General features: G+C 44.3%; 1 protein-coding gene across 5 annotated transcripts in view; it reads left to right on the forward strand.

Annotated features, from left to right (window-relative positions):
- Nucleotides 1-210: 210 nt before the first annotated feature.
- Nucleotides 211-27,257, forward strand: part of ZNRF2 (zinc and ring finger 2) — a 167,138-nt gene continuing 140,091 nt past the window's right edge. The window contains exon 1 of one of the 5 annotated variants that reach the window (XM_069648758.1): nucleotides 211-1,687. In XM_069648758.1, the coding sequence (XP_069504859.1) occupies nucleotides 1,174-1,687 (514 nt within the window). In that variant the 5' untranslated portion in view covers nucleotides 211-1,173. The remainder of the gene's footprint in view (nucleotides 1,688-27,257) is intronic. The other 4 variants (XR_011303404.1, XM_069648756.1, XM_069648757.1 and 1 more) reach the window with 4 other exon arrangements.

The raw sequence follows: 27,257 nt of genomic DNA on the forward strand, positions 1-27,257 counted from the left end.
TAGCTTTAAGGCAAATTCGCTTGGTAATGGAGGAATGCCCGTGTGTATCAGCTCTCGGCCTGGAATCCGTCTCGAGAGCCAACCTGCTCGCTCGAGGACACGAATCTGTTCCGCCCTTTCCGCTCGCGTGACGCCTCGCCTTCCCGCTCTCGCCGAGATGACGAGGCGATGAAGTGCGCCACGTGAGGCTTGTGACTTACCAGACACGTCGGAACGTGCCTCCCACGTGACGCAGAGGGGGCGGAGCGTTGCCATGGTCCGTTTCTCGGATGGGAACTAGACACTACCCACGGCGTGTACTTCCGCTTTCTGCTGAGATAAAAGATCGCACTCCTCATGCCTTTGGCTCCGTGTCTGTTTTGTATTTCCCTCACAGACCGCCGGAAGCAGCCATTGTGCATTTAACACCATTCTCACTGGATGTATACGCCATAATCGGACACCTGGGCTATCATTGGATGTAATTCTGGAACCAAGGAGACGCATTGTGCTCGGGTGTTCATTCACCTTCCATCCAAACCTTCTCTCTTCCTTTGTTAATTGACGGATATTATTTTTTTTCTCTCTATATTTGCAGCTCTTTGTTTTAATCCAAGCTCGATTGACCAGTCTTTGTTAGTGGCATTTCTCTTTTCAAGGAAACGATGCGGTGTTTTGTGGAGGTGCATTTTGGGGGGCATCGCTTATTTTCTAAAACGAGACTTGCTTCTTTCGTGGCCATTGGCTGAGGGTGTCCTGTCGTTGGGTTTGACAGCAGGCTGGCTGTTCCTGCTTTGCACGCGTACCGTAGTTGATGGCAAAGGAAACCACCCCTTTCCCCCGTGACTAGGAGCTGAACTTTCATCTGCACGCCGGTCATGGCGCTTTTTCAATGAACGGCATGCTGTAGGCTGGACAGGTGATCAGCAATGGGTACAGCAAGGAGGAGAACATGCCGTTCACGAAGGAAGTGCATTTCCCCTTTATTTGGTGGACAGACCAGCTGTTGAATATGCTGCTTCCTTGTGGCATAATGGAACATTGCTAACGTGCCTTGGAACGCGTGTTTTCCCGGGAGAAAGTAGTTTTTGATTCGACGGTGGTGTGATTTTTGAGGGGAGACAGACTGCATGATCTCTGCACGCAGGACTCCGCAGGGTCGCGGTGTGAAATCAGGAAGTAAGGCACAGTGACATGGGCGGTAAACAGAGCAGCCATCCTGCCTCAGATGGGCGCACCAGGGCGTACTCGGGCTCCGACATCCCCTCCAGCAGCAGCTCCACAACGGGCAATGGTACCCACAGACCCACAAGTAGCGTGCGAATATCTGGGGCATCTGCATCCTACAATGCGCCTGGAAGGCCAATGTATGCAACAGGTGTGTCCCACCACCAGGGGACGTCAGGGGCAGCTGGTGCCGAATCCATTTCTGCCCCGCAACACGCCCACCATGGAACAAGAATCAGGTCCTTGGGAGTGGGCACAGGGGGGCTCAGCGGAGGGCCATCGGTGGGTCCCAGAGCCCAGTCTTCATTCAACATCCCCAACAGCAGCAGCAGCGGTGGTGGGGTCGGTGGGACATACAACAGCTCCCAGGACTCTGGCAGTAGCACCCCCGAAGAAGGGGGGAGATCTGGCTCTAGCCAAGCAGGACCCCGGCTGCTCATCGGATCACTGCCTTCTCACCTCTCGCCACACCTGTTCGGAGGTATTTTTATACTTTATCTGTATAGTGTTCGTCTCCAAAGGTATGCCTGCGAGTCTCTGACACCCCCCCCTTTCTGAACCCGCATTTGCTTGGTTTAAAATTCTTATGAACTTGGTGTTGATGGCCTTGGTATTTTTGGATGCACTGACAATAATATAATCTGATTTAAAAAAAAAAACGCCTTTTGAAGTCGGTCTTTCAGGTGGCGTAGCCATCTGAAAGAAGGCTTTGTAACACGGCAAGTTCATGCATCTGACGGAAATATGTATATATAATATGGTAGTACAACTGCAATATTCTATTGCCATTTAGAATCCCGCTTTGACACATGAACAGTCTCTGACGAGGAGTGTGTTGCGCTGCTCTACATGTTATTTTCAGACAGTCAGATAAAGGGTAGCTGGAACACTTGTTTTTAGAATGCAGTAACACGAGTAAGACTTTTGAGGCGGTTTGCTTCAAAATTCAATGTTTTTAGCATTGTTTTACAGTATTTGTAAAATACAAAGCAGTGGGGTAGTCTGTCACAATGGCAGAGCTGGGGTGAATATGGGGCACTCTGTCCCTTGTCCCCAGCCACCTCGTAATGCTTCCACCTCGGTCACAGCTGAGTGAAGACATCTAATGGGTATATCATCTGACTATGAATGATAACGCCGAAGACTTGTATAGCAAACACTAATAACTAAAACAAGTATGTGTTGAATCTTCACCATTGTAGGCTACCATGCAACTTAATAAAAGGCTGAGCCCTCTTTCTGGATTCAAATGTGACCCGTAGGTTATATGAAATATTGTGCTGCTAATGTAACCGTATTGACCATTAATAGCACTCTTGAGTAAAACAAACCCTAGTCTGTCCATCCTAAGCAGGTATTCGGCAGATGGGGATCTGAAAAAGTCCATCCATGTGTGACTCAGTGAGAACTAGTTCAGTGGCTCATTTTTCTGCTCTGATGTTGCAAGCAGTCATAACACAGATGGGGGAGGAGTGGGTCAGGCCGTGCCAGGGGAGTGGGCATCTGCTGCAGGAGTCCAGTGTTATAGCACTGGGCCGCCCAATAATAGCAACACGATGTACAATATCAAATGGTCACTTTTGTATGGCTGTCCCCATTCAAACATGTGCTGCGCCACCAACCAACTTCTAATGAAGGGAATTGACCACCTGACACAAAGGTATTGCCAAGCAGGACGCTGCACACCCTAATGCTTGTTGGCTTAAAGCAGCACAATGTTTACTAGCTACACACGTTTTTTGTCCTCCAAATTACCACACTTGCCTTATTTTTTTTATTTGTTTTGGTTTACATAAAACCTTCCAAAAAATACACCTGCAAAATCAGAATAAAAGCGGATCTTAATTTGCAGAGTAAATAATTAAAATCAAATGATTCCATAATCATAAAATAGATGGTATAAATTGAGCTCTATACCATTCAGAAAACGTACAAGTGCAAATAAAGAGGTATTTGTTCATCAGTCTACACCAAAACAGTTCTTTCGGGCACTCTGACAAACTCCCCTGTTCTTAACAAAGGCGTCAGACGAATTATACTGAGTGCCTCACAGTCCAATATCGAGTGTTTGAGAGTTTCATTGACAATGACATCTTGACATTTACATAAGTGACAATTTAGTGGGATATCCACATCGTAAGTGGGCGTAGTCTATTGCCTAGTTCACACTCTAATGTGGAATTGAAGTGTAAAGCGTAAAAAAACCTGACGGGTCCTTTGACAAGGAAAATACTTCAGATATATCTGTAAATCTTCGCCACCCCACCCCTAAAAACCCATTTTCTGGGAAACTTAACATATCTCTATAAACACTTATAATAAATCCCGTCCGATTAGCCTGACAAATATTAGTCCCTTTAGCAAATTCTTTTTTGCTTGTGCATATCTGTACAACATTATCTAAAAAGCAAATTATTTTTATCTAGTGCTTCTTAGCAGCCTCTTATTTTCTTATCACTTGCCAGCCCATTTACCCCTGCTGTGCATGGCTTTGTAAGACAGGGGTGGGGAGCTGGAGGGTTTTAGTTGGTATTAGTTCAGGCAGATGTGAAACCTGTTATTTTGATGGGTGCAGGCCAGAGATGAAGTGCCCGATTTCTTGTTATAATTTTTGGAGCGTTGTTCCCAAGGCAGAGCCCACGGACTGAAAGCGTGTAGTGAACTTGGGCGGGGGTGGATGGGTTTCGCATGTAGTGGTATGCATTGCAATAATTGCCTCCTGGAGGATTCCAGACCATTGCACGTAGGAGCACTGAGCGATGCTCAGGGTTTTGAAACTGACCCTCTTTTATTGATTTGGAGCCAGTACAGTATGCAAGGTGCTCGGGTGATGTTAGTCTTTTCAGCCTAAGTAGTTATTTGGCTGCCTAATGTCTTTGCAATCTGTTGAATACATAGTCCAGCAGACCAAGGTAGCAGCTGTAATACTCTTGACAGTACCAAGAAGATGACTGCCATGGTTCTGTGTGTGAATGTCGGGTAGGATTAGATGCTTTGTAAGGTGCGTAGTTGGGAGAAGCGGCCACAAATGATGATTTTAAATTCGTGGTTCTAGAGTGAAGTCGGATTTACAGTTGTTTATAGTAGGTGAAGGAAGTGGGCTAGGTCCTTTTGGTGAATTGATGCGGAATTTAAATGGTGTAGTGCTGTTGATTTCCCTTTTGGGTGGGGTGAGCTTAAATCGGCTGTCATCCTGGAGGTCACCTGTGTGATGCATGCAGCATTGAGGTCCGTTGACTGTTATTGGGTAATTTCTGTGTTTTTAGATGGTTTCGAAGTCTGGATTGAAGCATGTAACTACTGTGTTGCTGATTCCAGGAAAGGTGTCATGAATGTGTCGAAGAGAAGCATGAGGTTGGAGCCTTTGTGTAATCTGCAGAATCGGCCTGCGACAAGAGGCTCTGAAAGAGGGCATTAATGTTTGTTTTCCTGGTCAGGAAGGATACACGCCTGCCTAACGTGATGCAATCATGTGAACATAACACTAATAGAAACCTGCCTCAAAACAAGAAAATGGCTAAATGACCCAGCTGCTAAAGAACCTGTACCCGACTGACTCCCACCATTCCCAAACCCACTGGCAAATTTACCTAAATCACTGTCCCGGACAGGGTGCGAATTGTCTAGTGATATTTGACTATTGGCAAGTAAAATAAGGTGTGCAATGTGTATGTATAGCATTGAGGTGGCTCGTGCCTTTTTATGTCTGGGTAGTAGCTTGCAACTTGTATTTTTCCCCTGGGCACTGGCATCACTCTTGAGCTACCATGGCACAGTACCTGATTGAACCTTCTAACTACACACCACCTTATTTGCACCACAAACTATGAATGTGTTGTCCCTTGCATGATCTTTCACGTTGGCTCCCTAAACATCCAAACTATCCTTTTAGCTTTTTAGCTGTGTGTGTGTGTATGTATATATATATATATATGTGTGTGTGTGTGTGTGTGTGTGTGTATATATAATATATATATATCGACATGTGGACCCTGAAGTCCAGCGCTTAGCCTGGATACCTCCATCCCGCTTCTGCATGGTCCTGCATACCCATTGTGAACGACACTGATGCACAGTAGAACAGGTTGCAGCTATCTTCCCATGTATTTAATCATAACATCTATATACATCATCTTAGTGATAAACATGCACCATTAAACTTTACCAGGTGAGCAACATCGTCCGATGCCATTGTTTGTTTGGCTAGTAATAAATAGGGCTGCCATTGGGCAACACCTGGTGTTGTCATAGGCTACAACACAGTCTTCACTTTACTTGTTTGGGCTATTTGATGACCTGAAGCTTAGCTGTTTGGCATTTTTCATTAATAAATCATTGCTGAGAGTTAAGGCTCTGCAGATGTCTTCATTATAGGTATTGACTAAAAGTGTGACCTGTTTGCCGTCACTTGCGTGCACGTTTTGATGGCTTACCTAACTTCAAATCATTTTTCTGGACTAAATCTTTAAACCATGTAAATTCCTAACAGTTGTTAGGTGGTCCTCTATCCTTGTCTAACATTTGCACTTTTCCCTGACTTGAACCACAAATAACTTGACTCTCTCCTGAGACCTGTCAGCTGAACTCATTGTTCCTTGGAGAAATGGGCCTTATTGTCTTAAAGAAGTAGCTCACCTATCTCCTTGTTGAAGGTGCCAATAATTGTACTTTAATTGTGTCATATCTTTTTCTGTATGGTACACATACTATGCCACTGTACATGAAGTAGGGTTTAGTGTTTAGCAGTGCAGTATGCATTCATTACATACATACATTCACTAGGTTTCAAGGAAAGTGAGAATCTAAATTGTGTGTTTTGGCATGTAGCACTTACATATTTTCAGTCTTGTCCAGGAAATGTTCCCTAGGATTTGTGTTTTTTTTTTTTTTGTTGTCATTTTAAAACTTTTTTTAACAGGTCTCTTTTTTTTCACAACTGTTCAGGTCATTCTTTGCCGCACCATGATATACTCGGAAAAACCCCAATGTTCCTTTTTTGATCCAATACTTCAGCAGGCTCAATTGTTGAGGATCCAATGGGTGGTTTTCTATGGCCAGTCTTCTATATATGTTCCAAGGTTTGATTACTGCGTTTCCATTGAACTATAATCCATCCCACACGTGTCACATTATCCAATGTCCTGCTGAGTAGGCACCTTAAGGGTATAGTGATGTGTTGAGCGTTAAGGAAGATAGTACGCCCTTCATGAACGTGGCATTAGTGTTGTAGAGGTTTGAACATAATAATGTGGAAAACAGAACAGCCATGGATGGGACCTGTGTGCAAACCTCTGGCTAGTGACTTTTCAAAAATGCTTTTATTTGAACTGTTATGGCCTCTCGTTAAAAAAGAAAAAAAAATGCATGCACCATTTTGCATTTCGAGGGATGCTACACTATGTACCTGAATTACTGTACTTTTCACTATATAGGGGTTTACAAGTGAAACCCACTGCTTTATGGTTTACTTCTGTTTGTTGAGAAGGTATAGTGAGATTAGAATTTTGGGAGTCTTAAATTTGTCATTTGATTTATTTAGGACTAAACGGCCTATAAGGGATTTGCAAAACATGGATAGGCCTTGCTGATAACATGCTTGTGATGAGATTCAGATGATAACCAGCCTCCTCCCACCAATGACATGGTGGACTTCTCATCAGAATTTAAGAATAGATCTAGTATTCTGTCCTTGCAGAAAAAATATAAACTGTCAATGCTTTGAATAGGTATTTAGAACCTAATGCAGATTGTCTGTGCTTTGAGGCACTGGCCGAGGTAGACTGATTAACTGCTGTGCTATTGCTTGTGAACAGGAGGTTGGCCAAATACAAAACAAAGCAAATGGGCAAAGTACAGGGACGAGACCAGGAATGTGCTAAAAAGAAGCAAGGGACCGTCAATCGGTGGTGATTATACTAAGCCAGCGTTGATCAATCACATCAATTTGTTCCTCTGCCAACAACTCTTCCCTTAACTTCTTTGGTTAGCCCAGACACTTGTAAACAAGTATTGGTTATTTAGGGGGTCCAAACTTTTGTGTGGTGATCAATTGTCAGCTGTTCTGGTGGAAGATCACCCCAGATAGCAAAGTAGTTGGCTACCATGTAGAACATATACTTGCAGGCATAACCAAAATCTATTCCACTGCTTAAGATGAATGTATGCTTTGATTCTTTTGCAAATGGATTAGCCTGACTGAATCAATCCATCGGTTATCGAACTTATGCTGTAAAATACATGGGCGATTCACATGCGTTTGCCACCTGGTAGGTGGAGGCTGATTGCTTCCACAAAATAAACGGACGTAAAGACCATTGTCTGACACTCCAGTGCCCCCAAGCAGCAGCCTGTTAAGATGCTCTTCACTCTGTCCCAAGGCAGCTATAAAGCATGTGGACAAGAGTTTGGTGAAGCTACCGTAGCTTGATCCCTGTGCGCTGTAAAGTGGCATTCTCGCTTTAACCTTACCAACATTCGCATGAGTTTCATGAACCCAGCATTGGTAGTGTAAAGCTTGGGTTCTGCATCCTTTGGCTCTCCACATATTTTGGACTACAACTCCTGTCAGCCTCAGTCATAATTGTCCTAGCTGAGTGATCATACATGTTGTAGTCAAAGTATCTGGACCCTCAAATTACAGATTCCTGATGTAGAAGATTGAACATTGAAAAAGGGAGTATCCCTGTCAGTAGATTTCAGATCTCTCCTTCAGTGCTTATATTGTGTGTGATCTAAAGTAGCATACAAATGCTTACGCTTGAAATAATAATAAAATGAAAAGTTGTTCTCAAAATATCACTAATTGGCTGAAGACACTGTGTTTGTGGTGTGTGTGTGTGTGTGTGTGTGTATATAGCGACTGGTAAGAGGGGGCAACATTCACTGTAATAGAAAGGGAGGTTTAAAAAAAAATATATACTAAATAAATGCCTGCCCTGCCCCTGCGGATAGCCATAAAATGCATGAACAATTTGTTGCGAAGTGACTTGCAGGCTTAACGTATGTTATATATTAGGTTTATTCAAGACACTTCAGTTACATGGAAGTAAATACAGGAGTATGGAGTATAATCAGCACTGGCCCCATCACCCAGGCAGGGGAGCTCTAACTGCCTGCCTCAGTATGGAACCCTCAGATCAGCATTCCGTATGACATCACACACTCACATAAGGCAGACTAACACACAGTCACTATAACACATCTCCTTCCTTTTCCAAAGCCACAACACACAGGAGGTCACAACGTAACACATCTCCTTCCTTTACCAGACCCACACATATACACATCAGTCACAACAGGATATTCTTCTAAACCCGTCTAACCGTCTCAAACACGCATCTAATACCAAACTGAAAACAGACGCACAACACTACTCACCCATTCAAACATCAAAAATACTCAGCCTGTTGGGTATGACCTACTTAGCCAATACATTCAAATACTGCAGAAAAAGGTGAGACACTGGCCAGACATCTCAAACCCATCTGCGTACCCGGTGGATGACCAAAGGCAACCCAATGCAGTATTGATAGGAACTGACATGCCACACCCCAACAAATTTGGATGAAACGCAGGCTTTGACACAACTACACATAAGAAATTATCACTACAGAGGGGCTACCTCCTTCAAACAATTGTGGAAACAATCTGACATGGTACTCATCCACTGAGGTACCTGTCCTACTCTACACGGGCTGGGGCGCTCGCTACCTCACGCTCATCACTATGTTCCACAAACCTGAGGCGCTATATCCCTCATTTACACTTGTGTCCATCCACATCAGAGGCACTACCTCTTGGTAACGCAAATAGACACCCACCGGAGGCGCTACCTCCATCATACATTCTTACGTCCATGCACATCAGAGGCGCTACCTCTCTAATACTATTCTTCGCATAAACTCGGAGGCGCTACCTGCTTAATATACCCTAGTGACACTCACCTCAGAGACGCTACCTCACAAAAAACATATTGTCACTCTAACTGGAGGCGCTACCTCCCTAAAATATCCGTTGAGCCACACTCATCAGAGGCTCTACCCCCATCAAACGTGACCCACGTATCAGAGGCGCTACCTCGAAGTACTACCACAGCGTCATCCACCTCAGACGCTACCCCTTACTAATATTGATGGAGACACATACACATCAGAGTCGCTACCTCTCATTCCTTACACAATGGCACTCACATCAGAAGCGCTATGCTACTTCCGCAGTTCTGCCTGACCCATGCCATCTTCCTGCCCATTATAGTGCACCTATTTCAATCCCAACTTTAACTGAATCAGGCTAAGACATTTTACAATTCACCATGTTATAACTGTGGTGTTATTAAGTTAAACAACATTTTTTCCTAGAAGTCTATGGTCATCTCCTGACCTTAAGATAAATACTATGCTACTAAAAGTCCATGGTCAAGATTTGACCCAATATGCAATGGCAACTGAACTTCTGAAAATCCTCAAAGATTATACTAGCTCACTCTTCCACATGCAACTCCATTTGATACAACACAAACTCGGCACTTCACCCTTTTCTTTATGGCATACTCCGTTCTGCATGTTAACATAATAAACATATTAAGCTTTACCAGAAGTCCATGGATGATTCGCACCCTTAACCTGGAAATCCTCAAAGATGTTACATCCTTCGCATTGCATTTAGCACACTCACATTTTACATGTTAAACTTCTTAAAGGATACTTTTTATCTTCACTACACCAGCATCGTGCAGCTTAGTGATGTCCTTTTTATTTATTTCCTGTGCTTGAGTGAAACATTCCAAGGCACTTTCACAACAATGCTCCACGACCATGAGCGCCAAGTCTTCTATGCCTTTGCCGACCAAAGTTTCCATGACTCCTTCCTCTGTGCAGCATGCTGCCTTACTTGTTATGGCACAAAAGTCCAGATTCATACATTCCTGTCTCTTGAGAACAAAGCTGCGTAGATATATGGCGCGACGGCTGCACACTTCTTAGTTTTGTGCCGCCGCGTCACTGCAGTGCACAGTGGTTGCACCGCACTCAATTAGTCCCAATTCTTGCCATGGGCTTCTCGCTGCGGCTCAATATTGTACGTTGTACGTTGCTGCTCTTTTAAACCTGAAAGGTTGCGTCTTGCCGTGACAGCTGTTTGTATCGGATGCCTTCTGAAGGACGATACGCAGCGCTGTCATGTGATTACGTCCGACAGAGCGGGTTCTCTTTTCAAACCCCGCACGCATCCCAGCGTATCATCAGCTAACAAACTTATATGTATGCGCTGCGTCTCGCATCAAGCCTCAGCGTTCAAGTCTAAACCGTTCTTCATATGAACGCTACACTCGCGTTCCATTTGTTCGCCATCACCCCAGGGCCTTCAATGACGTCATCATTTCTGCACGAAAGCCGGCACCCAACGGAGCTCTCCGTTCCCAACCGCCACTCATACACGGTGAGGGACTGGTGGGTTATAGATCGCAGCGACCAACTTCTAAACTATGTGCGCAGGGCGCAATATGCAGCAAAGCGTCCATAAAACAAGCCTGTGTGAAAGGGTCTTTCCTGTCCCACCCAGGACCTCCTGTTTACTCTGCCTGTAATAAAACAGGCAGCATTGTGGGCTTCCCACTGCTTCTTCCCATTCCTGGTATTGGGTGGCCCACCGGGACAGACAACCAAAGCAAAGTTTGCTACAATCGGGTGCATAATGGCATTAACAAGTTGATTGCACCAAAAGTGCACGCCGGAACAGTCCATTTTAACTACATGCTCCTCTACTTCCCCCCTTCCACTTAACCGCCTACAAACTCCAAACTCTACCGTCCCACAACTTTGAGGTTAACTATTTCCGCGTGGGGCTTCTTCCCTCCAAGGGCCTGGCTCTTATAGGGTCGCTCCTCACCCTTCAGGACTTGGGCTATTATCTTGCTCCCCCCCTCTGCTTGAGGACATATGGTCCCTCAGTAGGGGCTTTCTTGCTCTTCCCCTCAACCCTGGGTGATGGGTCCCTTACTTGTATTGTGGGGGCCGTGCTGATCTCCGCTGTTTCCTCCTGTCTACTGCAGCCCCCGCTCATCTTCAGCTCCTTCTTTTGTGCGCAGATTCTTCTCTCAAGACCAACTCGTCGCCAATGTTGCAATGTGACTTGCAGTCTTAACTTATGTTATATATTAGGTTTATTCAAGACACTTCTGTATTTACTTCCATGTAACTAACTGGAGTATGGAGTATAATCAGCACTGGCCCCATCACCCAGGCCTCAGTATGGAATCCTCAGATCAGCATTCCAACCATTCACCCAACAACATTCCGTATGACATCACACACTCGCATAAGGCAGACTAACACAGACCGTCACTATATAACACAATTTATACACATTCCATAATGAATTTGGTTATGAAATAAAAGCTGACCTCTGTAGTGGTGGGATTTGCAGTGCACAGCCACACCACATACCCTGCAAATTCAAAGACCACCTTCATGCCCTTTAGAGGCTTTTGAGGCTGCTGATCAACACTTGATTGGGGGACAGATCTCTGGCTAGTGACGCATTCAGGGGGTGGGTGTTTCCACGATGGAACATTGTTGCATGAACCTTTCATTAAAGCCATCGTCTGCTGGTGTGTGTGGTGGTTTTGTTTGTATTTTTTGAACTTTTTGGGTGGTGGGTGGCGTACGGGCTCACACTTAAAATGTAGATATGCAACTGCAGGTGACAGTGTTAGGCTTATTACTTCACCTCGGGTGAGTTGGTGTACCAATGCTGCACTTGTATACCTTAGAACTGTGTCTTGTGGATAGGGCCTGCATGTGCAGGTTCTCCGGCCACTGCTGAATGCCTTACATGGCTGTGTAGCTAAAATAATTTGGGGCCGAGATGGCCATTTCGGGTGATGATGATCTTGGCAGATGTTACAATCTTTTTATTTTGATATATAGTTTTTGGAAGCTTGTAAACCATTTAGGAAAGGCAAAGTTATTCACAAATTAATTTCAGTGAAGAACCCAATAAGATAAGCAACCCTATGATGTGTTTAAACAATTGAATGCTTAATGTTTTTAACTATAAACTATAAAAAAAACTTAAGCGGATAGCATCTTAACGGCTGCAAATGCAAAACAAAATCCAACACTGATAACGGAGTTGACGCAGTTTCTCTGTAGCTGCAAATAAATGTTTCTAAATTCAAATACAATATTTCTACAAGTTGTAATAAATGTTTTGATCTGGTTGAATTATATATTGTGCAAGCCACATGCTGCGTGATTTTATTGAATAAATACTACCTTTTGACACTTTCCTGAATCAACATTGAATGACTGGGGGAGTGCTTTCCAATGGACTGGAGAAATAAGTCATCTGGATACATATATATTTTTAAAAACCTTGTTTTAAGCATATCTTAAAAAAATAATTCTAGACATTTGTTCTAGACCCCCTGTCTTTTATACTTTAACTCCAACCTCATTCTAACACACTGAATCTCCTGACCTTCCTTGAGTATTTGCGGGAGATTGGTGGCAGTTAATTTGCCCACTCACTCATCTACTTTTCAAGAGCTTCACTGGTCCCGTGGTTCTCTTGTAGGATACTCTAAAAATACAAGAGACTAATTGAAAATATGTATCCGAAGCATAACTAATTTGCGTTTTGAGGGTCTAGTTTGTTCTAAAACACAATACACCCGGGGGCCTTTGAGCAAATTCCTGTATTTTCATTCTTCCAATATGGTCACTCCACACCTCATCCTTCTGTTGGCACATAACTGAGAACCTTGCAGGGGTTGCAATTTATGAGAGTACATTTCACTACCCATCTCGAGAGAGTAAAGTTCATTCTCGTTCTGGCATATTTCCTGGCCTCCTTACATATGTTAACTTTGAGGAAATCGATGAGTTTCGAGGGGATGCTCTCCGCATTCATTTCTCAAATTCCCCAATGCCCAGTGCCTATGGGAGTGATGTATACACCATCTGTTTCATCTTGCAGTATCTCCCACGGATAGTCCGAAAACCGGTGCAGATTCCTTGAGTATAATCTTCACCATTCCTTGATTATGATCTTCACCATCTGCAACAAGTGGCATTTAAACCATACTCTGCAAAATCAAATCTCCCAGAAGAGGGGCACTCTTCACATGCACCTCTCTGATGCAGGGCAGAACTAGAAGTGTCTGGCCTATACAGAAGAATTGGGCACACAGGGGGAAGTCTTTTTTGATTTTCTGGTCGGAAGCCTTAGGCTTCAATTTCCTTCTATATTCCTGATCCAGAGGGTTCTGGTGAGCCTTGACTGCAGCCTTGCCAAGTGATGCTGATTGCACCGGTGTGAGCCAGGCAAATGCAGTCCTCGCACCATCTGAAAATGTCTGGGGAACGCCATAAAGCCCTGTAACCCTAATATCTCCTGAACAAGGAGCCTTTATCACCACAGTTCACATCACTGAACCTAATGGTGTGGTTGGAGAATTCGGATTGCCGCTTAATCTGCGTTACAACTATTGTGATAGTCTCCATGCAGCTGTAGCTTCTCCCACAAAAGAACTTGTGCTTTAATGGAAAAGATTCTGCATGTGGTGCACCCATATCAGTGCACTTAATTCCCAATCTTCCAACACCAGACTTTTTCATTTTCTTTTTTGTTCTATTCTTTTGTGGCTGAAGTCATGCCTCACAATGGCACATTTGGTGACACATGTATTTGTTCTACAACTCCGCACCGTATAATTTTTTTTTTCGAAGAACATTGTTAAGGATGGATTGTTTTGAGTCTCTTGTCTACCTTCCATCAAGTGTGAGAAATCCTTATTTATAGGTACTACAAACGACCCTGTTGAGGATGATGGGTCAGCAAAGTCCGCCCCTGTAAAGCACTGAAATGAAATGCTGCCTGGAAACTATAATTTTTTTGTGGCAACCACCTATACAATGTGTCGAGGCAAGATACAGGCATTTGCAGTTAATGAGCCGTTATTGAATGAACGGCATCGTGGCTCATGGGAATCGCCTTATGTCGCATGAAAGCCAACTGACATATGGGAGGGAGAGTTTATACCTATTCGACAAGCGCAAAGTCTTGTACGGGTGACATGAGAATACCATGCTAAGGTAGCAGCAGGGTGACATGGCCAATACCACATACCTTCACCAGGTACTACTGAATGGACATTGAAGTATGACGAGAAGCAAAAGTTGGCCATGCAATCCGGCAGAATCTCTTAAGTGAGCCTCTGCACACCACCTTCCTTTCATTTGCTGTAAACGTATATTCAAATATTGCTTTTGACTTTCCTCAAAACATGTAAAGACCTATTGCTGGAGAAGAAAGTAGTTACTTCCCCTAACTCTAGTTCCCTATCTTTTGGATTGGCATGCTAGCCGTATGCCTCTTCTACGGACGCTGAACAATACTCTAGCATGTTGTGCAGATTAACCTTGGATGAATTCCGACTCCTCCAAATTAGAAAGGGGAGATCTGCAGCCACCGAAAAGACAGTCTAGCGGCACCTTTGGAAGTATGGCGTACGGAGTACCCTTTCTAATTGCTGCTGCAATGTCTTTCAGGGAAGGCTAGCGAAGCCAGGTAAGCATGTACAGGGGAGAGTTGGTCAGGACAAATGCCCCCATTAAAAGTGGCCAATTGGTTACCTGGACGGTTTAGGCATGGGGCGTTTGGTAGAAGTAACGGCATAGTAATTTGGGTGTGATGGAGGGATGTAAGGGGGACGGTCATGCCAGCGACTATTTGGGGGCAGTTGGTGGGAACTACCGATTTTGGGCTGCCAGAAATTGAGTGAGAGGGCCAGAAGGAGGATATGTAGTAAGAATTCAACTTCCAGGGGTCAGTGGGCCAGGAATTCGACCAGCCAATGTTTGATGCGCATGCACAGATTGTATTATGCTTATTAAGTGTGAAGACAGCCTCCTGCGTGGTATAGCTTGGGGCGTGACCACCTCATTGGCTAAGAGGCCTACAGTGAGGTTGTTAGACTATGCAATTGGAAGCAGTGCTTTAGTTTTAACTGTTAAATGACTACCAAGGATTCCCAGCCTGATAACAGGAATATTCATTCAATGTATGTGGATGTTGCCAGCGCTGGAGAACTAGTGTCTTACAAACCGGGGTGGAATTATCAATCAAAAACGTAACTCTGCCTGACATCCTCCCCCTAAATCGCCTGTCAGTTAAGGTGGATTTATAGATGTCCTTGTGTTGTACTCTGCGATAGAGCTATGGGGGGTTAGGGATTGACTACCAGATCCCAACGGTATAAGAGGAAGCTTTGTCTTGCTCGGGATGTCCAGGTCTCGCAGGCACCCCCTCTTACATGTTAAGGGATTGTCTAGACCGCCTAAGGTGCAGCCCGCGAGGATGGGATGCAATCTTGAAAAACGACCAATGTGCAAAGAACAATGCATTTACTTATGTACTCTATGCCTAGCACCTGGAGACAAAAAGACATGGCTTAAGCCCATCTTGAAATGTTTATCCATGCCTGGCATGGCATAGTGAGGTAACCCTGAAATTGTCAGACCTACTCTATGCAATTTAAACGTGGCTAAGCTGGCAGAATTATGCCAGAGGAAATGTGGAAATGGTGTGTGCAGCCAACCTATTCACATCAAAATACCAGCATGGAGGAATAGCTCAGGTGGGGGATCCAGTGAGAGGTTCGGAATCTTCTCACGCCATTTAGTCAAGACGCTCCCTGTGGCCCTGTTTTATGGGGTGTGCCATGTCACTGCTGACCATCACTGCTATGCGAATCCGTTCAGATACCTATGCACTTTGCCCTTTTATCTCCTTTGTGTAAATAAGCACGCTAGCGAAGTTTGGCCCAGCTTTTGAAATGTTGGCTTTTCCCTATGTCCTTCAGCTTTCTTATATTTACTCGCCTCCTCGCATTTTCCTATCACAGTGGCATTGAAAGCACTTTTGCTATCGGTTTTTATCAACTAGGCACAAACGGTTCCAATAAGCGCAGCTTTTTTTCTTCCTATTTTGTTTGCACAGAAATTGCATTCTCCTGCACCTTATTTCACAATGGAAGAAACGCAAATGGTTCTTGATGAACCTATAAATGCATGTAACACGCATCGGGTTTATATTAGTATTCCTCGGTAGACTTGATACAGAATGTCTCTTTTTTTTCTTTAAAGTGTTTGTATCTGTGTTAGGTGTATTGGTATGATCGATTCAATTGCTTTTTTTTTTTTTATCACTTTCTCTACTGGCTTTCCACCTGCGCAGAACATCTGCCAGACCAGCTCCGAGAACACCCTTAACATAGTCAGCGTACACAACCTTCCAAGGACTCTCCCGTATGTAATACTTGTTATGCAATGTCCAGAGTGTCATGACTTTCGCGACTCTGTTCAGTGTATGTTTTTTAAAATAGTCCTCCCTGAGATTGTGTAATATCCCACGCTACATTCTCATGTACAGTTCATGCAACCTCTTTACAGTATGTCTGAGCATGTTAGCAAAATAAATGCTTTCAAATGCGTTCAATTCTCCAACTATTGTCAAAAGTTTGTTTGTGCTCCGTTTCCTTGAACTCGACTGACCCGATTTAGATTTTAGTAGACTTTGGTCCAGACTGTTGACATGACGCCAAGTTACCTTCCTGATTGGTATTTGCTGAAGGAACTTTGGCATCTGTTGCTGGCTGTGTATTAACTTGCCACATACCAAAAATGTGCTACAGGCATTTTGAGATTTCCGCAATGTTTTGAAGCAGGGAGGTTCTGAAAAAAAGCTTTTTCCTGCCCCCCACCCCCCTCTGTACACTCTTATTTCATTCATACTTGTTGGAGCTCCCTCATAAGGTGCCCAGTACCCGCGTGTTCGTGCATTACTTCTCCCTCTGGTGACGACTCAATACCATGGGTACATTGCGCAGAGGGGGAAGGGGGTGGGGGGTCCCAGCAGCAGCCCCGGCTAGGGGCTATCTGGGTATAGTCCTGGTGCCATAGGCGCCAGGCTCATTTGCTTTCACTTACCTCATGCAGACCATGCTGCTCAGCATTCAAGCCAATGTGAAGTCTGAAGGGGGACTTCTTTATTTCAGGGACTATTTTCTTACTCGGGTGTGGTCTTTGGAACTTCTTACCTGGGACTACTTTGAAGGCTATTTAAACCACGCCCGAAGAGCAGCTCACACTTCGCGTTCTTCTTCAGCGTAATGCTCACCGTGCCTGCAACCCAGCATTCAGTCTTCTGCCAAGCCTGCCTCGAGTCTGGAGCTCCTAGAAAAAAGGGAGAAAGAACGAAAAAGGTTAGAACAAGAACAATACTTACTTCCTCACCTGATTCTGGATCCATCGCGCCTTCGAATAGGAAGAAAGACGTTATTTGATGCCCGTTGCATCGCCTGCTGCAGCACCGCGCTATACTCGCCAGTCTTCGCAGCACCTCCACGATCCACCTCTGTCTTCATCCTTTCTTTGCCAAACTCCAGCACCTAAGGGGAATAAAGAACAGCAAGGTGAGCCGAGAGAATAATAAGGCAATATTAGTCACCACAATAGACTTACCTGATTTTACCGCCGGAGGCATTCTTCATCTCCACGGGCCGGCGCAGCCCCCATTCATCTTCGCTGAACTCCGGCACCTAAGGGGAACAAAAGGACAGCCAGGTGAGCCGAAAGAACAAACCAAGGGAATCTCTTTCACCATAATAGACTTGCCTGATTTTACAGCCGGAGGTGGTATTCCTCAAAATGCCATAATTTCTCACTCTGCACCTATAATAAGGGAGAAAGCAACAGATTACATACAGGTGTCATTTACCGGACAGTGTTGGATAATACAGAGACTTACCTGAACTTTACCAGCCGCACAAGGCAATCCTCTCCAGGGTCAAGCTGCAAGCTGCAAGGAATCGGACAAGAATGAAAGTCAGACATTTTGAACTCCTACGAACTATATACTTACGGCTCCTTGCCAGGAACCTCCGAGTCCATATTGTTCTGGAACTCTCCAATTCCTTCGGACCAGTGAAGTAACTGGTTATCTACACGCCCCTGCATTCTACGCAGGATGGAGAGCTCATCCTTTACAAACCTAAGGTGAGAATATAAAGAGACATCAGAAGTGATTAGCGGGGAGAACAGTGGGGGGGGAGGGGGTTATCACTCAAATACATGGGTGGCTAATTCCCCTTCTCCACTTTCAGGAGAATACTTCTTCGGGTCAAGCAGACGAGATAAGGTGGTCCAGTCTGTCATCTCTGCACTACACGTCACGTGGGTGGAAACCGCAGCTGTCCAGTTCCGATCGCCCCTGTGGGAGCCAGGTGAGCGTAACCACGCGAAGACTACCCACAAAATCCCACCCGGGCGTTATGGAGACATCAAACTGGCCCAATTACTAGGGGTACTAAGGGCTGAAGTACATTCTGGCTGCCAAGAAATTAATGCGCTCAGGAGAGAACTGATTTTGTCAAAGGAGCGAACTGATGACCTTGCTAGGCAATTGCTGCAAAGCCAGGCTGGACAAACACCCCTGCCTGGACTAGTGGGAAACCCAACTCCTGTTTCATCAAGCAACCTTGTGCAAGTAATCCTACCAGGAACTATTCCTTTAGCTCCGCCCGAATGCTTTGCTGGGGACCCCAAAATGTTCGCCGTGTTTATGAATCAAAAGCTGCCTGCACTTATTATGCAGACCTGGAGCCTTTCAAATGATCTAGCCAAAGTAGCCTTCGTACTATCGTATCTCAGTGGTAGCGCAGTCGATTGGTCGATTCCTCTCGTCAACGAGGACGACCGTCGTCTTCGTGACTTTCAGGGTTCAATTGAGCATGGAAAGACTATTCGCCCGACATTCACAGGGACAGGCCCTGGATAACTAACATTTGTCCCTGCGACAGGGTAACTAGGATCTACTAACCTATATCGCTACCTTCAATAGGTTGATGGTGGAAACAGGATGGCCCGAGGAAAAGCATTACATTATTCCATCGTGGACTGCGAGGAGAACTCGAGATCTTTTGGCTCAAGTTGTGAACCCACCTCAGGATTGTGCTGAATATATAGACTTAGTGGTCCAGATGGATCACCGACTTCAGAATAGAAAGGCAGATTGAGCTAAGTTCGAGAATTGAGTGTTGGTTAAACCCAATGTTACCCCCAAAGGAACGGATGCACCGGAACCTGTGCAGATCGGGGAGGTTAGGGGACCTTTAACTCAGAAGGAAAGAGAAAAGAGACAACAGTTGCACTTGTGTCTGTACTGTGGAACCTCGGGACATTTTCTATGGGATTGCCTGGTAAAACCACCCAAAAAGGTGGTAGGAGCTGCAGACAAGAGTCAGTCTGATCCGGGAAACGACCACGCCTGACAAGCGTAGAGGTTCTCTTGCCGAGCTTAAAGAAGGACATTCAGACCTCGCACCTAATCGTGCCAATGGTCCTCATTGATCCTAGCAGCCATCACGTATGCATGCAGTAAGAGCGTACATAGATAGCAGGGCCATAGGAAACTATATGGATCAAGAACTGGCTTCAAGGATGAACCTATCTCTTTGCAAAAGAACCACTACAGATGTTATCACTACCGTTGATGGAACTGAAATTGCCTCTGGGCCAGTAACTCATTCCACTACAGAGATGACACTGTTGGGTCAAGGTGGGCATTGAGAAAGCATTGTTTGATTTAATCAAGGCTCCACAATTCCAAATAATTCTGGGAATGCCATGGTTGGAAACACATAATCCTTGTATAGAATGGCGAGAGAAGAGAATGACCTTCCCAGATTGTACACACACCTCTTAACCAAAAAAAACCTTGAACAAGGGCCTGGCCACAGTCATTAACCCACCTGTTCCGTTATCTCAGGAATATCTGGATGTTTTTCAGAAAGAACAGGCAAACACTTTACCACCTCACATATCTTACGATTGTCAGATCGATCTTGTACCCGGTGCACAACCCCCATGCAGCAGGATCTATGCCCTTACGGAGCCTGAAAACCTTCACCTACGACAATACCTGGATCAATACCTTGCTAATGGCTTCATTCGCCCATCCAAATCTCCTGCATCCTCAGCTCTGTTTTTCGTTCCTAAAAAGGAAGGTGACCTTAGAACATGTATAGATTACCACGCATTAAACCAAATTACGGTAAAAAAACGATACCCTTTGCCTCTGATCCCCGAATTACTGGACCAAGTTAAGGATGCTTGTATCTATACTAAGTTAGATCTCAGAGGGGCATGTCATCCGGTACGCGTGAAAAAAGGCGATGAATGGAAGGCTGCCTTTCGCACCAAGTACTGATTATTCGAATATCAGGTGATGCCTTTCGGGTTGTGCAATGCACCGACAGCATTCCAGTATTTTATGAATGATGTTTTTCGCGAACTCATTGACATCTGTGTTTACATAGCCGACATTCTAGTGTACTCCTTAAGATCAGACCATGTTAAGCACGTTCGAGCAGTCCTTGAAAAATTACGCCAACATAAGTTGTATGCAAGGTTGGAAAAATGTGTATTTCATTCCACAGTAGTTGAATTTCTAGACTTTATCCTGACCCCAAAAGGAGTTTGGATGGACTCTCAAAGTGGATGCCATTCTCAAATGGCCATCACCCAGTTCAGTTAAAGTCAAAGCATGCTTGGCTTCACTAATTTCTACCGGAGATTTATCCCTAAATTCTCTCATATTGTACATCCCATCACAGCACTTTTGAAAAAGAACAAGCGCTTCTTGTGGACTGACGAAGCTGAAAAAGCCAAACTGAAATTCACATCTGCACCTGTTTTTAAAGCATCCTCGCCCCGAGCTTCCATAAGTAGTTGAAACGGATGCATCCAGTTTAGCCATGGGAACTGTCCTGTCTCAGAAGGATCCAGAAACCGGCCAACTTCATCCAGTAGCGTTCTGGCCAAGAAAATTCTCGGCACCCGAATTAAACTATGCGGTTACCAATAAAGAGTTATTGGCCATCAAATCTGCTTTCAAGGCTTGGCGGCATTATCTTCTCGGCGCCAGGCATACCATCACTGTAATCGCCGATCACAGGAATTTGCAATATTTGAAGACAGCCAAGGCCCAATCATCACGTCAACTTAGATGGGCATTATTCTTTGCAGAATTCGATTTTTGTGATCACTTACCGACCAGGTTGTAAAAATGGCAAGGCCGATGCCCTATCCCGAATAGGAATGGGAGAAGCATACTCGAACCTGTACCTATAATTTCAGAAGAAAGAATCCTTGGCATAAGACATTCATTCAAAAATCAAGCAATGTTTTAATCCAGCAGCCCTACAGGACTGGGTAAAGAAAGGCCAAGATTATTCAGTTATCAATGAACTACCGTACTATCAAGGTCGTCTATTCATACCACACAAGGAGCTACAGGAATTAGTCATCGCCAACTATCATGATGCGCTGATTGAAGGACATCCAGGGGTCGCAAAAACTGAAGCTAAAATTGAGAGGCAATTTTGGTGGCCCACCTGGCGAAAAGACTTTAAATTATTTTTGCTATCTTGTGGAATCTGTGCCTAAAAGAAAAGCCAGAAGAAGAAACCAGCTGGTCTTTTACAACCTTTGGATGTTCCACCTACGCCATGGCACACTTTGTCTCTTGACTTCATTACTGATCTGCCTCCATGTAGTACATTTAACACCATTCTAGTTGTAGATCCTTTTTCCAAGATGACCCACTTTATTCATTTAAAGGGATTACCGTCCGCTGCAATTTTAGCCAAGGAATTTCTTGAAAATATTATTCGACTACATGGATTCCCTTCCGTATTGGTCTCAGACCGAGGTAGTCAATTCATCTCACAATTTTGGAAAAAATGCTGCCAACTGGCTCAAATCGACGTGAGGTTATCTACCAGTCACCATCCCCAGACCGATGGTCAAACAGAGGACTAACCAGACTCTTGAACAATACCTACGTTGCATGCTACACCAAACCGAAGGGAATTGGAAGGATATTTTGTGGATTTCTGAATACGCATACGACAATTCTATACACTCAGGAACTGGACAAAGCCTCTTTTTTACCATGTATGGGCATCACCCTCGAACCTCTGAACTCGATTTGCCCCAACACCTAGAAATGCCCGCGGTGAATCATTTGCACTCTACTATTACACAAGCCTTCAAGGAAGCAACAGAGCATTTAAAAAGGGCGAAAGAGAAATACAAAAGAGATGCTGACCAACATAGGAGTGATGCTCCACAATACCAGATTGGGGATCAAGTCTGGCTGGCTACTAAACACATACCCCTGAAAGGAACTCGGACCTTTAACCCTAGATATTTGGGACCTTACACCATTAAGGCCATCATCAACGTGGTGGCTGTTAAATTGGAACTACCTTCTAACATGCAAATTCACCCCGTCTTTCATGTTTCACTCCTGAAACCAGTCCAACCCGGGACAAGATTAACCAATCCACCTGATCCTATCCTAATTGATGGGGAACCCGAATTTGAAGTTAAAAATATCCTGGACTCTAAGATAGTTAACTCAAACTTTTTTTATTTAATTGACTGGAAAGGTTACGGACCACAAGAAAGATTCTGGGAACCTAGTGACCACGTTCATGCACCCTGACTGGTGAAAAAATTCCTTCGGGACTTCCCAGACAAACCAGGGCCAAGAGGAAGGACGACGACCTTGGGATGGGCCTTGGGGGGGGGGGGGGGGGGGGAAAAGAGTGCTGTCATGATTCCAACCCCCGGCATCCGGACCAGGTCCATCTGTCCCGGGACCAGGCATCCAGATACTTGGGAAAAACCCAGCAGCCCCGGCTAGGGGCTATCTGGGTACAGTCCTGGCGCCATAGGCGCCAGGCTCATTTGCTTTCACTTACCTCATGCAGACCATGCTGCTCAGCATTCGTGCCAATGTGAAGTCTGAAGGGGGACTACTTTATTTCAGGGACTATTTTCTTACAAGGGTGTGCTCTTGGGAACTTCTTACCTGGGACTACTTTGAAGGCTATTTAAACCACGCCCGAAGAGCAGCTCACGCTTCGTTAATCTGCATCCTGCAGCGTAACGCTCACCGTGCCTGCAACCCAGCATCCAGTCTTCTGCCACGCCCGCCTCGAGTCTGGAGCTCCTAGAAAAAAGGGAGAAAGAAGGAAAAAGGTTAGAACCAGTGGTCGAAGTGGGTGGGAGCGGTCGGGAGCGGTGCTCCGCTACTTCTTTTAATTACATTTTACCAGTCCTATACTTTATTGTAAAAAGAAACCGTTCCCGAATGGTTTCGTTTTAAAGTAAAAGTTGAAACTTGCACTTTCAGTGCACTGCACTGGACGTTCCCTTAAACAGCAGGCACATGTGTTTTGGGCTTTGTATTGTGCATGGGAGGGGGCATGGCGATGGGGTTTGTGGGGAGCAGTGCACACCAGTAGGGAACATAGTTCCACTACTTCTTTTTGTACACTTCGACCACAGGTTAGAACAATACTTATTTCTTCACCTGATTCTGGATCCATCGTGCCTTCGCATAGGAAGAAAGACGTTATTCGATGCGCGTCCCATCGCCTGTTGCAGCGCCATGCTATACTCACTAGTCTTGCAGCACCTCGACGATCCACCTGTCTTCATCCTTTCTTCGCCGAACTCCGGCACCTAATGGGAACAAAAGGACAGCCAGGTGAGCCGAAAGAACAAACCAAGGGAATCTCTTTCACCATAATAACTCTTTCAACCTGATTTTACCGCCGGAGGTGGTATTCCTGAAAACGCCATAATTTCTCACTCTGCACCTGTAATAAGGGAGAAAGCAACAGATTACATACAGGTGTCATTTACCGGACCGTGTTGGATAATACAGACTCTTACCTGAACTTTACAGCCACACGAGGCAATCTTCTCCAGGGTCAAGCTGCAAGGATTGGACAAGAGTGAAAGTCAGACATTTTGAACTCCTACGAACTATATACTTACGGCTCCTTGCCAGGAACCTCAGAGTCAATATTGTTCTGGAACTCTCCAATTCCTTCGAACCAGTGAAGTAACTGGTTATCTTTGCAGAATAATCATCACAATATGGTCCATCTAACAACCCATAACACTGCACAGAAAATATCAGTGTGCATGGACAGTAAGCAATATGTCCCAAAAAAATCATACCTCGATGTACAAATAACAATCATTACTACACAGATAAACCCTGAGTTTTGCGCTTGCGTTTTTTTTTTATAGTGGGTGGTATAAATATTATATAACGCAACGTACTGTGTCATTCTTTTGGTAAAATCACACATTGCTGAATTAGTCATTATGCATACAGCATACATGCCATTTTTAATCGCACAAATATGTATAGTTGAGTTTACATCATTTCAGGAAGTTAAATTTTATCGTTGTCACGCTGAGTAACTGCCCCGAACAACAGATTGCAGCAATGGGAACTACATTTTCGTATGTCCACTTTCAATATAGTAAATGTTATCATTTTTTGTGGGTATTCGACACATAATGTTCTTCGAACAGTTGCTGACCTTCGCTCGAGGCCAAATAACAATAGCAGCCTGTTTTCAGTGATTGAAGCCAGAGATGGGTAGGTTTCGATTTTCCGAAGGAATGCCACAAAAAACAAAACCAACTGGACAAGACGCTGCTTCAGTCAAGTGGTTCAGGAAACCAATGACCGTTACAAACCTCTATGTAAAATGTTTCGCGACTGGAACGTAAGAACAATCCATAAAATTCTGTGTTGCAGTTACCTCCGGGGATATATCATCTCTGTAAGAAAAGTTGATTGAAACCCCACATCTCCCTCGTCCAGCATCATTTCATGGCATAAAGTATACCCCCTACTCCTAGTGTGCTATATACCATCCACCCATTATTACTATGTCCCTCTTCCACGCTTGACTCATTTTTTTGCTACTTACACTTCTGGCAAATGCTGCACGTCTCTTAATATAATTCACAAGGCATACAATAAGCAGTGTCGCGTAGCAATTTGCTATGCAACTCTGTAGGCTTGCTAATCAGATTGACACTTGTGTAGCAAAGCTAGCTATTTGTTCAAAGCACAGCTAGCCCTGCATTCCTCTCGTGCCCTTAGTGCTCTCTTCACTCCCTTTACTCTGTTCACTTCAAGTACTAATGGCGAGAAAGTGTGGCAGTAATAGAGGCCTGTGTGGGAATGTCAGGCAAGAATTGCATTTTTCTTTTTCAAATTGTAAATTGGGATACTCTTAGTGATCCTTTTATTAAGTATGTCCTGTCCAAGACCAGTATGTGTTCACTTTATATTGTAAAAGACAGTCAAGCAATTCATTCGTAAAAATCTAAGTTGTTACATATTGCATAATTACAGTACTGACACTGTAAAAAGCTGCATCATCTGCATGCTTTTCATTATAGTTTAGGTCTGTCTCTAAATCTCAGTGTCGCCTATATTTAATTTTGTTGATGAAGACGCATCGTACTGAGTAAACACTTTTGAAAATGTACATGATCACACGTCAAATACTTTTGATGGCAAACCTATTTCTGTAACTTGTTGGTTGCGTTCATCTGTGCGATTGGTGCTCAACCCATGTCCAGATCCCATACTTCCTCACATTCTATTTATCACCCTGTTGCTTTATACAAGATGCCCTTAAAGCTACATAATCACAAACTACAATACTGCACCTAGTTGCCCAGTTCTCGACTTGCTACGCCATCCACTCTGTGAAGTCTTACTTTCTTTCCTCTTTCATAATGAATACACACAGCTAGCTAGATGTTTACGCAAAGTAATGTTCAATAGTTCCATCCATTTGGTACATCTACAGTACTACTGTAATTGGCTGCTAGAATTTGCTTTGCTTGATAATTATAATTGGACAGCCGTTTCCTGCAGGGGCCAATATATACTGCAAACTGTTTTCGGTGCCTTTTTTATCATATCTATTTATTTTTCTGTATTTATGCAGTTAACTTTAACATTTTACAGACTCTCATCCATGGCTTAGAAAGTCTTTTGCCCACTTGGATAGTCGAATAGATTTTATGAAGGGCGAGTAGGCCTGCAGGTCGGGTAACTTAACCCATAGCAAAAGACATTTAAATACGATTTCTGTAAAATGCTGCATGTCATTACAAACACACTCTAGTCATCATTAAGTCAGGCTGTTGTGGGCCATCCAGTTTTGAATTCATGCGTAGATTTGATTGATGAGCAGGGTGTTCTGCTCGTAGTTGCCTGACAGGGGAATAAGGATCTGGGTGTCCTCTGCGAAATTGGTATAGATGACACCCATGGCATCCAATGCTGCGGATAATAGCTTCATATAGGCATTATAGAGGGTGGGTGATAGGCAGGATCCTTGGGTAAAGCCTCTGAGACTGATATGGGGTTGGCCTCCTCTTTGCCAATCGACACTCAGATGTCCTGCCGGCTAAAAAGGTCTTTACCCATAGAGTAGCATCCTTTGAGAAGTTGAAGTTGTTGGTTAGAGTGGCACATAATTTGTTGTGGTCTACTAAATTGAATGCAGCAGAGAGATCTAGCCGCATTAGAAGGCAATGTTTTCCTGCTTCCCTAGAGGAATCCATTTGGTTTTTCAAATCAAGAATAGCAGTTTCAGCACTGTGGTTGGGGTAAAAATCCCGAATGTCGGGCACCCAGTTGTTGTAGGTGGGGTTTGGATTTGGGTATATGCTATTTTGTCTATTTTTAGCAAGAACAGGACCTTTGTTATCAGTCAGTAATTAGTAGGGATTGTGGGGGTCTAGTGTTGGCTTTTTCAAAGGGGGGGGGGGTGTCACCCATGCTTTTTTGATGTTGGCAGGAACCGTGTTGGAGTTGAACGAAGCATTAACAAAACTCGGGATGATTGTTGTCAACATGGGGGCACAGACTTTCACTAGGTGAGGAGGTCCGTAGAATGAACTTGCAAGCACCAAGTGAAAACATGCTTTCAAACATGGACCACAAAACATTCCTTTTTCTTACAATGCACAGTGATGCAGTGTGCTATTTCCCCGAGATAAAAATACATCATAAGATAATGGAGAGGTCTTTGAGATACATGAGAATTGGATTACTGTGTACATTAGGTGGAAATCAATAGAAACTTTCAG

This window comes from Ambystoma mexicanum, chromosome 2q (assembly GCF_040938575.1).
Source record: "Ambystoma mexicanum isolate Mex_15411 chromosome 2q, UKY_AmexF1_1, whole genome shotgun sequence".
In the NCBI taxonomy this organism is placed as follows: Eukaryota; Metazoa; Chordata; class Amphibia; order Caudata; family Ambystomatidae; genus Ambystoma; species Ambystoma mexicanum.